This window comes from Oryzias melastigma, linkage group LG20 (genome assembly GCF_002922805.2).
Source record: "Oryzias melastigma strain HK-1 linkage group LG20, ASM292280v2, whole genome shotgun sequence".
Taxonomy (NCBI): domain Eukaryota; kingdom Metazoa; phylum Chordata; class Actinopteri; order Beloniformes; family Adrianichthyidae; genus Oryzias; species Oryzias melastigma.
Genome location: NC_050531.1, coordinates 21,396,078 through 21,409,160, shown reverse-complemented (window position 1 = coordinate 21,409,160; position 13,083 = coordinate 21,396,078). Strand labels below are relative to the sequence as shown.

Here is a 13,083-nt window from a genome sequence, read left to right as displayed (position 1 = left end):
ACTTCAGAACCCTTTGTGGCCCACGGGTCAAAAAGTTTGCCCACCCTTGATCTAGAGACTAAGCTTAAAAACCATGTCAACAGTACTTCTGCTAGATTTGAGAGTGAACAGATTTTCTGGTAACACAGCAGAAGCGTGTTGGTAAATTAATTTGAATCAGTTTATCACAGAGTGGATTGATCTATATTTTTTAAAATGTGTTTATGCAGGGAATCATTTGAAAGGACAACTTAGTTTGTAAGTTTGACTATCCAGAGGCAGATGGATCTGAATTTAGTAAAATAAGTTTAAAAAAAAGTTTATTTTTTCAAGCACTTGACTAAAACATAATATGAATGATAAAACGCCATCATTTGGTCTCATTGTTTTTTCAATAAGATTCCAGATCCATTAAATCATTCCTTTTGCTGGAGAAAGAGAACACTTTAGTCTAAACTTTCCCTGAAAAGAAAACTCAAAGAACTGCTCTGACCTGATGAACTTTTGGATTAATACAATATGACTTTTCTTGTAGTAATACATTCCCTCTTCCTCCACAGGGGATGGCTGTATTTTGCCCTCGGATTGTCCGTGTGAGTGGGAAGGCTCCATGTTTCCACCAGGAACCTCCATCACTCGACTCTGCCAGAACTGGTCTGTTTTCTTTCTATTTGACTCTGTGAAGATGCTCAGGACTTTGTTGATGATCCTTTTTTTGTGTGTAGTTCTTGTGTAGAGGGCGTGTGGCAGTGTGAGGGGGTGGCTTGTCCTGCTTCCTCACCCCCTTGTCTGGAGTCAGAGTTTGCCTGTGCCGCTGGACGATGCATTCCCTCGCAGTGGCTCTGTGACAACGAGGATGACTGTGGCGACGGCTCCGACGAGATCTGTCCGTCCAACTGCTCTGCAGATCACTTCCGCTGTGACAGCACTCCAAGGTGAGTCCAGGTTTATGCCCACACTGGGACAGGAAAACAACATGACTTTTCTATAAGACATTTTTTATGTTGATATTGATGAAAAACAAAAAACGTGTTTTACAAGGAAGGGATTTAAAGAAATAGGATAGAATAAAATCTGAAACTTAAAAAGGACACTAGTACATTTTTTTGGAAAAAGGAGACTTTAATATTAAACTTGTAGAACAAATATGTGGACTCTTTTATGGTTGAATCCCTGCATTATTGCTTATTTTCACTCATTTTGTTTAATTTAAATTCGCCAGCTTTTAAAAACTGGTGTTTCTACTCAGCTTAAATGAAAATGAATTAAGTGAGTTGACCCCCAACCCCACAGTGGACCCTGTCTGAACCTGGCTCTGCGTTGTGATGGAAACCCAGACTGTGCCGACCGGTCAGACGAGGACTTCTGTGGACCCACCCTGCCTGTGCCTCAGTGTCCGGCCGGGGAGTTCCAGTGTGCAAATGGAAAGTGTCTGGCATCCAGCCGCGTGTGTGATGGACGGCCCGACTGCGGCTTTGCTGATGGATCCGATGAACAAGGTGCTTTTTTAGGTCTTCTTTGCAGTAGATTTAAACAATATAAGTTAACCCTACAACCCCAAATGTTTCGTATTTGATACACGAGTTTGTCTCCCCTCCTCCCTGAAAACCTAATGTATACAATTAGATACATGCAGTGCATGGATAATCCAACAGGGGCAGTAATTCACTCCTTAGAAGGGCTTTAAGTAACACTACAGGGCTACCATGTTTCAGGAGTTGGACACATGCACAGAAGTCAGTATATTAGTGTTATGCTCCTTTCATCCTGATCTATATTTGTTTGCTCAGACTGCGGTGTTGTCTGCAAAGAAGGGGAGTTTCTATGTCCTGGACGGCGCTGCGTCCTCTACCTCCACCGCTGTGACGGCCACAACGACTGTGGAGACTTCAGTGATGAGAGGGGGTGACTTTCTATTTTATCTGAAACTTTTGCTTCAATAAAGACCCTTTTCTACGTTTGAGATGCCAGTGATGGGGTTTGATGTGCTTCCCTTGATTGCGTAGAGTTGTGAGATGTGGTCATTGTGTGTGTCGTGTTTGATTTTACAGATGTGTGTGTGCACCTGGAGAGTTTCAGTGCCCGGGGGGTCACTGTGTCCCAGCACACAGAGTCTGTGACGGACACAGAGACTGTCCCTCTGGAACAGATGAAGCTGTTTGTCCTCGTAAAGGTACACGAGTGCAAACCACATGATTAAAACCAAAATATTGGAAACACTTTATAATAGGTTTCCCTATAATGCTTTATTAAAACATTATTAGTGTGTTTATAAAACATTTATTAGCATAAAAAGTAAAATAAGGTTAATTAACATACTTAGTAAGAGCTATTAACATCTAAAGGGAGACCATTGTTTACAATGCCCATATTCATGCTTGCAAACTTAATAAATGTATTAACTATATTTGTCAACATTTTGAGTGTTTTGCAGCACCTCATCTAAAATATTACTGAAATATTTAATCAATAAAAACATCACGTTTCTTCATGTTAACACGTTTTATTAACATAACTTAACAGTTATGTCTCAATTCTCCTTTCTTTTATTCTGATAATCAAGCTAGAATGAATGTAAAAAGCAGAATAAAAATAAAATTTGGCAATTCAGCAAATTTAAAAACAGATTGTTGGACTTCATTTTTCATATAATAATGAAAATACGTCTTCATTGGAAGTTCTAACTAGCTCATGATGAGAAAATCCACAACAAAAAATAAGTCCAAATTTAATTGTCTTACTGTAACAAACTGAAATTTTACCATAGTGTAATATTTTAGTTGTGTATGGAAAGAAAATACACTTTACCCAATTTGGGTGTGCATAATTCTTGATTTATAGCTGATATAATACATTTTGTGCAAAAGTACAAAAATGATTAAATAAAAAATGCAAAATACAAATCACACACACACAACTTAAAATTACAACAGCTTGAAACTAACTACACACACAAATCTTGAAAAATTAGGCACAAATCCCTTGTTATGTACACACAAAACATCTTTCTGTTTAAGTAAGTTTCACCAGATATTATTCACAATCTAAGATCAAAGTGGCTTAAAAGAATCAAAAATGACACGCACTCAATTGAGTTGTGAGTGTATTTTGTCTCCATATTTGGGCATGGAATTTTTTTTTATGTTTTTCTGGTGATACAATGGTGTCAGAGTTTTAAGCTAAAAACAAATCATACTTATTTTTTCCAAGATTTATTTAATTTTCATTTACTGTAAATTTAGATTTTATTTTATCATGTCAAGTTAAGTAATTCCTTTTCAGGATAAGGGAACTATAACAAAATTAAACATTTTTCCTTGTTAATGACTCCCTGCAGTAGAAGTGCAATATCAATACCACCACAAGATGTTGAGATTTTTACATTTTATTCTTATTTTTGGATGTATTCATTCAGTTTGAAAGCTTTGATTCAGCAGCATGTAATGTTTTGTTCAGCTTGTAGGGTCAATGAGTTCGGCTGTGCCTCTGGGGGCCAGTGTGTGCCTCGGGCCTGGCGCTGTGACGGGGAGTCGGACTGCGTGGACGGGAGTGACGAGCAGGAGTGTGGCGGTCTGTGTGCGTTTGGTCATGTGCCCTGCCTCAGTCAGGACCAGTGTGTGCACTACCTGCAGCTGTGTGACGGGACCCCTCACTGCAAAGACGGCTCAGACGAAAGCATCAACAACTGTGGTTAGTGGTAAATGAAACATCTGGAGGCAAAACCAGGAGATTTTTAAAGGCAAATAAAGAAAGTTTGTGTTTTTAAGCCATTTACTAAAAACATGACAAAATGAAAAAAGAAACACTTTAAAACCATGTATTTATAAATTATAGTTCCTCCTTATTACACAGCTATGTGCACCTTTTATGAACGCGGTAAAAACATGCTATTAATTTTGATATATATATATATATATATATCTTTACATTTTTTTCCCTTCTGACTCTTCTCAAGGTTCCTCTCAGATACCATCGTGTCCTGGCAGCTTCTCATGTGACAACCACACATGCGTAAACGTGTCACGGGTCTGTGACGGCGTCCCGGACTGTCCACGGGGGGAAGACGAACTGGTCTGCGGTGAGTTCCCATTAAAAAAAAACAAGAAAATTCAATCCCACAGGAGATTGGTGAAACAGAGACTCTGGATGGACAGAGATAAAAAAAAAAAAATGTCACCCAGGAGTGGGTGCTGTAGTTACTGGTCCTCCAGATGTCAGTAAATAACAATGTTCAGCTAAAGCAGAAGATCTTTACTGCCCTCACAGTTGAAGTTTCTGGCATTTTGGAATGGTTCCCTGGCTTAAGACATCAGGTGGTCTGTCTCTCCTGTTGAGAATGAAAGAGTTCTAACACAGAGCTGCGGTGATGGTGAACAAATATAATACAGAAAAAGTCTAAAGCTGTTTCCTTGTGGTCATTGTCAATCAAAGACTTTAAAATCCCACTCTGATCATCGCTTCATCTATTTTCAAAGCCTTCTCTCGTGGTCTTTTAATTAAGATTCTGACATTTTTAGCCCAAATAAGAAAACTTGAGTTGTTTTCTAAGACATAGTTAATGCAGAGCAGCAGTAGTCTATTAGAAATTCACCTCTAAGTTGTGCAGGACTGCCGTCGCGTTCTACTGTACAAACTGTAATAATATTATTTAACAAATGTTTTATAAAACATGTCTGGATGCCTTTATGCACCATGTTTCGCCAAACTGATTTGCATACATAACATTACTGTTAGGGAGTTTATGTAAAAAGCTTAAATGTGACACTTTGACATTTTGGACGCATTAGTTTAGTGTCACTACTGTTCATTTCTCTGTTTACTAGACATCTAAACTCAATGAATTACCCAAAGATGCTCTGTCAGTCAGGACCATGCACCTTGTTGGATGAGAGTCATTTGGAATTAGAAGATGTAAAACTTAGTTTTATAACATAGTAATTCTTTTTGGGTGTTTTTTTTAAAGACTAATATGAATGTCTTTAATTGATTCCTCAAAAAAGAGTTTAAATCTGGACAGGGATTAACATCAGATTAATAATCCCTGAAAATCAACCATCCCTCCATCCATCTATCTGTCTGTCTGTCTGTTCATCCATCCATTTATCTCTACAGCCATCCATCTATCCTTCATCCATCCACCCATCTATCCATCCATCCATCCATCCATTTATCCATCTATCAGTCCATCTATCCATCTATCCGTCCTTCCAACTATCCATCCATCCATACATCTTTCCATCCATCCATTCCTCCGTCCATTCGTCTTTCCTTTGGTCCATCCATCCATCCATCCATCCATCCATCCATCCATCTATCCTTTCGTCCTTCCATCCATCTGTCCATCTATCCATCCAACCGTCCATCTATCCACCCATCCATTTAGCCATTCCTCCATCTATCTGTCTGTCCATCCATCAGTCCATGAGGTGAGAGTGCTACCTGCATGTTTTGGATGTACAAGTGATAAAATATTTGTCCTTTTTTTTTTTTTGTCTGTCAAGACGCAACAGTTTTACCAGCTCCTCCTGGCAGAAGAAACACCTCAACCAGCTGCTCTGGATACACCTGTATGGAGGGAACGTGTGTCTCTTTTAACTCTGTAAGAACATGTTAGATCTGTTGTCCACCATCAAACAGCTAATTCTAATGTGTTAAGCTCTTTCATGTGTTCAGAAAATACATGAATGTGTTTCTATTCTCAATTTGCTTCAGTAGCACAGTAAAAAATCATAACAATTACTCATAGAATTAAAAATTTATATGAATTCCCTGTATGTGCGATTGAAGTTGTGTTCTCCTCGCTGTGTTTGTCAGGTTTGTAACGGCGTGGCGGACTGTCCCGACGCCTCACTAACAACACTCCCAGGTCCAACAGATGAACAGGCCTGCAGAACCTGGAGCTCCTGGGGCCCCTGGGGTCCCTGCAGCGCCTCATGCGGGACAGGCTCCATGAGCAGAGAGAGATCCTGCCCTCAAGGGGATCCACTGCGCTACTGTCAAGGCCAAGAGGTCCAGAGTCAGCCGTGCTTCAGGACCACTTGCCCTGGTGAGGAAGTGCTAAATATATTAATACAACTTCATAAAAATAAGTTTAAAACTTAGAAATTCCAATATCTCCGTTTTTAGAGTGGAGGATATTTGATAACAAGTAAACAGAAGTGCTTTGACATTTATCTATGTCATAAAAATTTGCATCTTCTTAAAAATATGTTCTCGGGCATGTGACCATTGACTGTATAATCCCTGGACCTATCAACCCTTCCCTCTAGGGAAGTACCTACTGGTTCCAAAAAGGCCAAAGTCCCATAGACTTCTACTTAGAAACAGACAATTATTTCTCAGTCATTCTATTTGTCAGAATAACCATTCTTGTTCTGATTCCTTCTTAACATCTTCTTTCTAATCCTATTTTTTTAAAAGATATTTCTTTTTCTTTATCACGAGTTATTCAAGTTATAAACTGACCAACCAGATCCCTCTGGCCCGCCTCCAAAGTTTGATTTACAGATTCTCCCGAGCTGCTTTCAATGGAAGGGGTGTGGTCTTCAAATAAATACACTCATGATTGGCCACAGTGGTTCTTCTCGGACCAATCACCGTCCTTAGGTTTCAAAATGGCAGCAGACTATCAGGAAGTGATGGAGAAGGCTCTGGTCTGATTCAACGACGGCCCGATGTGGTGCATTTTCTAAGAGGGATGTCAAAACCTTGATATGTCCGGTGATTCTCCAGTAAACGACTGTGACACATGTTTAAGAACAAGCTTAATTGGCATTCTTGATTGTTTTTTTAACCCATGGTGTTCACACAGAACAAGCAGGGAGGGGCTTCATCTTTATTTACTTTTTCTACTGTTTACTAGCACATGTAGCAGCACAAACATTTGGAAGTGGCTTGGTGTGAAATGAACTGGTCCAAAATTCGTAAATCTTGCTCCAGGCTCTTACTTCACAGCTCTATTCTGATTCATGAACAATTTTGTGTCATAGTATTCCATCCAAATCGCCAATCTCAGTTTCTCCTCTATGATCAGTTTTCACTTCTGTGAATTAAAGCAAATCGGAGTTTCGGATAAGTTAAAGTTCAACCAGGTTTAACTATCGACACACATTCAGTGGACGTGCGTTTTGTATGTAGGGTCCGAAAATGGACTTATGTTTGAGCTACGCATGAATACCAGAGTTTTGAACGCATAAGCCTGAAAAGCGCATTTACAAAAACTTTTCATTGGCAGAGGCTGCTTGAACGCGCGTAACCAATGATGGTGTGAACGTACCTTGAGATATTCGAACACACCTCTTCAGAGTCGTCAGCAAACCTTCAATCTTAAAGGGTAACCAAACAGGACAGTTGGAGGCTGACTCTACTCTTGGCCCAGATTTGAGGTTGGGGCTAGAGGAGGAGGGTTGAGCAGAGGAGGTGTGGTCTGGATGTGATTGACAGTGACAGTGAGTTTAGCTTGAGGTAATTAAAGGATCTTTATATCTTCATATTATTGTGTCAATGAAAGTAAAAAAATTATAAAGTTCAGGAGGCCCAAACAGGTCCCACGGCTGCTCTTTGTCTGCCAACTTTCCAAGGGCTGGTTTAGCAAGCAAGCGCCTCCGCCTCTCATGGCGTCAGCATCACAGAATGAGCTCCGCCACTGTCACCGTCACGGGTTGAGCTCGAACGCTCTGGGTATTTGTTGAAGAGGTTCCAGGCTGTAGTATGGGGTATTACTCCACGTATGGGGTATTACTCCACGCCCCGTTCTGCTTACTGCAGCCAGGGGTTGAATCAGGGGTATTTGATTAGCTCCATCACTCACACTCTCGAATGTTCAAAGATGGGCGGGGCTTTTATCCTGGAGCTAAGAGCTTGATGACGTGGAACTTCTTGGACTTATATCAATTGACCAATCACAAAATTCAACTGTAATGCATCATTTAAACCTGTAGGGGGCAGCACACAGACGATTTGAAGCTATAATTACAGGAATTAAACAAGTCTATTATAAATTGTCAAGAATTTGGCAACAGTCAACAGAAAGAACTTTTAAAGCCCAATTTATTGAAGCCAACAGCCAAAAAAAGTTGATTTAGGGTTGGATACCCTATAATATAAATCATGGTTTGAACTTAGCGTTAGCCCTGTTGCTGCAGTAAGAAAGATCTGACTTGTTCAGACAGACGTTGACCTGTCACTGAGGTCTAAACTCTACCGTTTTCCTCAGTGGATGGGCAGTGGCTGCCCTGGGTGAGCTGGTCAAACTGCTCCGGTCACTGTGGTGGAGTCCAGGTGAGGAGGAGAGGCTGCACTCCTCCTCGCTATGGAGGTCGGGACTGCTCCCAGCTCCCTGGATCATCCAACCAGTCCGTGCAGATCAGTAAGTGATGTCTTAGACTCCTCAAGAGTCACATGTCGTGTCCTTGAGAGAAAAAAATATATTAGTGTTTGATGTATCAATGTCAGTCCAGTTGTGACAAAGGGAATGTCTTCTCCTTCTAACCCAGAACCGTGTCCTGCTGATGGATGTGTTGAGACCAGGTGTCCCTCCAACCTGGTGAGGCACAGCTGTGGCCCCTGCCCAATGACCTGTGCACACATCAGCAGTGGGACGTCCTGTGATTCTCCATCAACCTGCTTCTCAGGTCAGCCGTGGATTTAAAACCTTTTTCCTTTTTTTTTTATTTGTTGACATTTCATTGACGTGTTCTCCTTCTGCCTTTGTCCCTCAGGTTGTTGGTGTCCACAAGGTCAGGTGATGAACCACGTGCAGCAGTGTGTTCCTCCAGATGAGTGTATGTGTGAAGTGGCCGGTGTGTACTATTGGCCGGGACAGCAGATCAAAACCGAGTGTAAGCTCTGTGTCTGTGAGAGAGGAAGGCCACAGGAATGTCAGCCCATCCCAGACTGCACAGGTGAGAGAGAAACCAAACAGAGCAGAACTCACCTGTAGATCTGTGGTAACTCTTCTCCTTCCTGAAGTTCACTGCGGCTGGTCATCCTGGTCGGACTGGGGGGAGTGTTTGGGCCCGTGTGGTGTCCAGAGTGTCCAGTGGTCTTTCCGGAGTCCAAATAATCCGGCCAAGTTTGGGAATGGGAGAGAGTGTAGAGGGATTCAGAGAAAGGCCCGTCGGTAAGTCGTTGGAATTTCAGCTCTCAGGACCCATCATCCTGTGTCAGGTTTCTGAGGTTTGAGGTTCCATCATATCGTAACGATCTTGAACTTTTTGTTTTTGTTTATTTTTCTGATTCTTCTTCTAAGTACATCCCTAACACAGTCAGTTGTATTCTGTTCTGTTTTTGTTGTTTCACTGATACATCATTGTTATTGAACATTGGCTTAGTCAAAAGTTGGCTTCTTTAATGAATGAATGAAGTTAATGAAGCTTTTTAAAATTAGGACAAGACTTTTGACTTTAGATGGGATCAATTCTTGCTTTTGTCTCTCTTTTTGATGAATTAACAAACCCTTTACCTGGTTCGTTGTTGTTTGATAATGACTCTTCTAACAACCATGGTCCAAGTGAATACTGTACTCGAATCTGGTTGGGTGCAAGGTGTGGATTAAAAAGTAATAATGTACACCTAAAAAGAAACGCTCTATATTATTCTGCTGGCCTAAGCAAAGGTTTGTTACTGTAGAAACGAGCAACAATTTAACATTTCTCAGAACACAACTAATATTGCTAATATATATGCATTTATACCATATAGATTGCAATCAATTATTAACTGGTTTTAAACACATTTTTAAAAAAGTTTATCATAGCAGCAAGACAGTAGAAAGACATGAATACCTCGTTTCCACTGAGTGTTCCGGACCAGACCAGTCCTCTCTTGGCTGGTTCAGAATGATCTGGACAAATTAAGTGAGCGTTACTATTGAGCGTTGGACCGTCAATGCTGTGCATCAAAACAGTGTGACTACAGGGAAAGAGAAGACAGAAAATTAAAAAGATAACCACGGAGGATCATTATAATCCAGAGCAATTGCAACCAACAGGGGACCAGAAATGGTGCGTTAGTCCTGCTTAACGGGTCCATTATGTAATTGAAACACTCCAGAGTTCAGTTTAGTCTGGAGCGCTCAGTGGAAACCTGACAATAGAGTCTCCTTTAACCTGTTTGGTGAATTAGTTAATTTTCTTTAATGAGTGACCATGGTATAAGTCGGGTAATGCTTGACGAGGTGTGCATTATCAAAAAATTGAGGACGCGGGAGCCTGAACTGTCCTCCACTTTGGGTCAGATGGTTCGGGCTTCCGCGTTTTCCATTGATTTCTGATAATTCACACCTCGTCGGGCATTATCCCTTCCACAGTTAAGTAATCTATAATCCCCTTTCCTGTGTGTATGCAGGTGTCAGACAGCTCCCTGTAAGGAGTGCAGGTATCGGGATCAGACTCACACAGTTGGAGACAGGTGGCGTTCAGAGCCGTGTCAGTTGTGCCGCTGTCTTTCCAACATGACGGTGGAGTGCTCCCCCTACTGTCCATATGACACCACTGGATGTCCCCTGGTAAAAGAAACGCTGCATCATCATTATCTAATGTCCTAATGAATATTTAAGACACTTTAATGCATCATTTTGACATTCTGAGTTTAGTTTTCCCCAAATATCAAAGTTGTAGAAGAAGCTAAAGTAACAGGAAGTTTTATAACATAAATAACCCACAGCAGACAAAGCACTGATTTTTTTTTAAACAGGTAAACCAAAAAAAAAAAAAAAGACAAAACTTTGATCCGGTTTCAATTCATGTTTTTTAAGCAGAGACAAAGCCTCAGTTTTTACTTATTGCTCAGAACTCTTGAGTACAGATAAGTCCTATAAGCTACAGTTTGGAAAAACAACTGTGAGACTTTTAAATCTAAAGCGGAGTAACTTTACTTTAAAATTGTGTTTTCATACTCAGAAAACCAAATTGTGCACAGATCAGAAAATAAAATCAGATTGAAAAAAAATATATAAATACCTAGTCCCTCTGATCAGACTTCGATGGAATCTGAACACTACAAACATTCACTATAATTACCATGTTAATGGCAGGAAAAAATCACTATTTGTCATGTCATGAATCTTATATCTAAGCAGTAATATGATTTTTTTTTTTTAGTTTTTGTGAGGTTTTCATTGTTTGAGCCCATGCTGCTGTTTTCTAGACAGAAATGAAGGACTAGTAAAAATGACTGAGATGTTCAGAGAATATTAAAAGCTTAAGCAGTTAATATCTTTCAGTTGATATTTAGCTAATATGTCACAAATGGACTAATTAAGTTTGTTTTTGAAGGGTCATAGTCTGGTACATGAGGAGGGGAGCAGGTGTTGTTACTGCCAAGGTAAAAATCACTTTTATAGTACTTCTGTTAATACTAACCATTTTTTAAAAAGTTTTTGTTTAACAAACAATGCAACAAACTAACAAAAAAAGTGCACTTTGTACTAAATCAATGAATGAACAGATGCATATGCTATCCTGCCTTTCTTCCCATACTAATAGATTTAAACTAAAGATCTGTTCTGTTATCACAGATGTAGGTGGCAGCACTTCTTTTTCCAGAATCTAATCATTTTGCCTGGTTTAGAGACGGTGAATCTGAGGAAGAGATAGGATGTAGAGCTGGAGGTAGCAGAGATGAAGATGTTGAAGTTTCCTTTGGGGGTGATGGATGGGATCAGAAATTAATCCGTCAGAAAAACAAGATCATGGAAGATGTTCTAGAGATAAATGCAATGAAGCACATAGAGATAGTTTTATATACATGTAAAAATAAAATGTCTTTCTACATCACAAATCCAGTTATCATGAAAGTTATAGTGCAGGTGTTTTTGCTCTCTAGGAGATAATGGCACTGCCGTGACGGTACGCCCTGACACCGTGACATCGGAGCCAGCAGAGGGCGGTCCTCCCCTGATCCCCACATACCCACTCCCACCTGGAGGTTTGTATGGTCGACTCCACCTTTTCACCTGACACGTTTTCATTTCAAATGGCTGACTCCTGGTGTCTGTTCAGATGAGTGCTGGGTCCCTCTTGGTGTACAGATTCTTCCAGATTCCAGTTTCACAGCCTCCTCACATCAAGCAGATCATAACCCCGAGGCTGCTCGCCTTCATAGGTGGGATTCCCATCAGGCTCTCCAGGTACAAAACCAGATCTGTAATAGCGTCTGGGGTTTTCCTTTAGAGATGAAACAGCACATTTGCTTTAAATGTTTTTCTTTCCTTGGTTGTGTAAAGGATAGCTGATAAAGGCCAAGAAAGACCTTACATTTTTACCAAATGTAGCAATAATGAAGCAATAATCATCAAAATATTTTTGAAACCAGACTGTAGGTGGATCACATTGGATTTTTTTAAGAGGAAAGACAATGAGGGCCTTCTTGCTGTGAGGCAAGAGCGCTAACCACTGCGCCACCGTGCAGCCCCCTGTCACAAAATCCCAAAGATGTTTTATGTGCTCATATTTTTTATGCAATTCTCCCAGAAATTCCAACAATATAAAAGTATTAATAATTCTGTCATGCTATGCCCATTGACACCGAGCATGAGACGTGCATTAAAGAACATTTAGTGCTTAGCCCATGATGTTCACACTGGACCAACAGGGAGGGACTTCTTGTTCTTTTTCTACTGTTTACTAGCACCACCTAGAGTTGGAAGATGCTTAGTGAGAAATGTCGTTGACACTTTTGTTAATTAAATAGAGCGTCATCCATACATCTCTACAGAATCCCTAGTCCGGGGGTCGGCAACCTGCGGCTCCGGAGCAGCATGCGGCTCTTCAAGCATTCCCTTGCGGCTCAGTGGCGCTTTTTCAAAAATGTTTTGATAATAATTTAAATTGTTGGAAGGAAATATATTGTAGTGATTTAGGTGGGGGAAGAGCCATAGAGTACTGGCAGATTAAATTCAGACATCACTTGTGTCCCATACATTGTATGATCCCTCGTGATTGGAGTGTGAAGCGCACATGCAGGCCATGGAGACCAACTGGTGTCATCAATTTGTCTACCATTTTTTTAACAGCTCCGAACCACAGAACAGCCGACACTGTGAGGACCCTGACTCATACACACACCACTCTCACTCATGGTGCCGGTAAAACACTCAAGTCC

General features: G+C 40.6%; 1 protein-coding gene across 1 annotated transcript in view; it reads left to right on the top strand.

Annotated features, from left to right (window-relative positions):
• scospondin (subcommissural organ spondin) overlaps positions 1 to 13,083 on the top strand; it is a 108,708-nt gene that overhangs the window by 28,770 nt on the left and 66,855 nt on the right. The window contains exons 22-36 of the mRNA XM_036217530.1: positions 716 to 914; positions 1,273 to 1,478; positions 1,770 to 1,884; positions 3,443 to 3,669; positions 3,881 to 4,057; positions 5,481 to 5,578; positions 5,794 to 6,025; positions 8,195 to 8,347; positions 8,475 to 8,612; positions 8,700 to 8,882; positions 8,950 to 9,100; positions 10,327 to 10,486; positions 11,256 to 11,304; positions 11,806 to 11,907; positions 11,982 to 12,109. Of these exons, the coding sequence (XP_036073423.1) occupies positions 716 to 914; positions 1,273 to 1,478; positions 1,770 to 1,884; positions 3,443 to 3,669; positions 3,881 to 4,057; positions 5,481 to 5,578; positions 5,794 to 6,025; positions 8,195 to 8,347; positions 8,475 to 8,612; positions 8,700 to 8,882; positions 8,950 to 9,100; positions 10,327 to 10,486; positions 11,256 to 11,304; positions 11,806 to 11,907; positions 11,982 to 12,109 (2,318 nt within the window). The remainder of the gene's footprint in view (positions 1 to 715; positions 915 to 1,272; positions 1,479 to 1,769; positions 1,885 to 3,442; positions 3,670 to 3,880; positions 4,058 to 5,480; positions 5,579 to 5,793; positions 6,026 to 8,194; positions 8,348 to 8,474; positions 8,613 to 8,699; positions 8,883 to 8,949; positions 9,101 to 10,326; positions 10,487 to 11,255; positions 11,305 to 11,805; positions 11,908 to 11,981; positions 12,110 to 13,083) is intronic.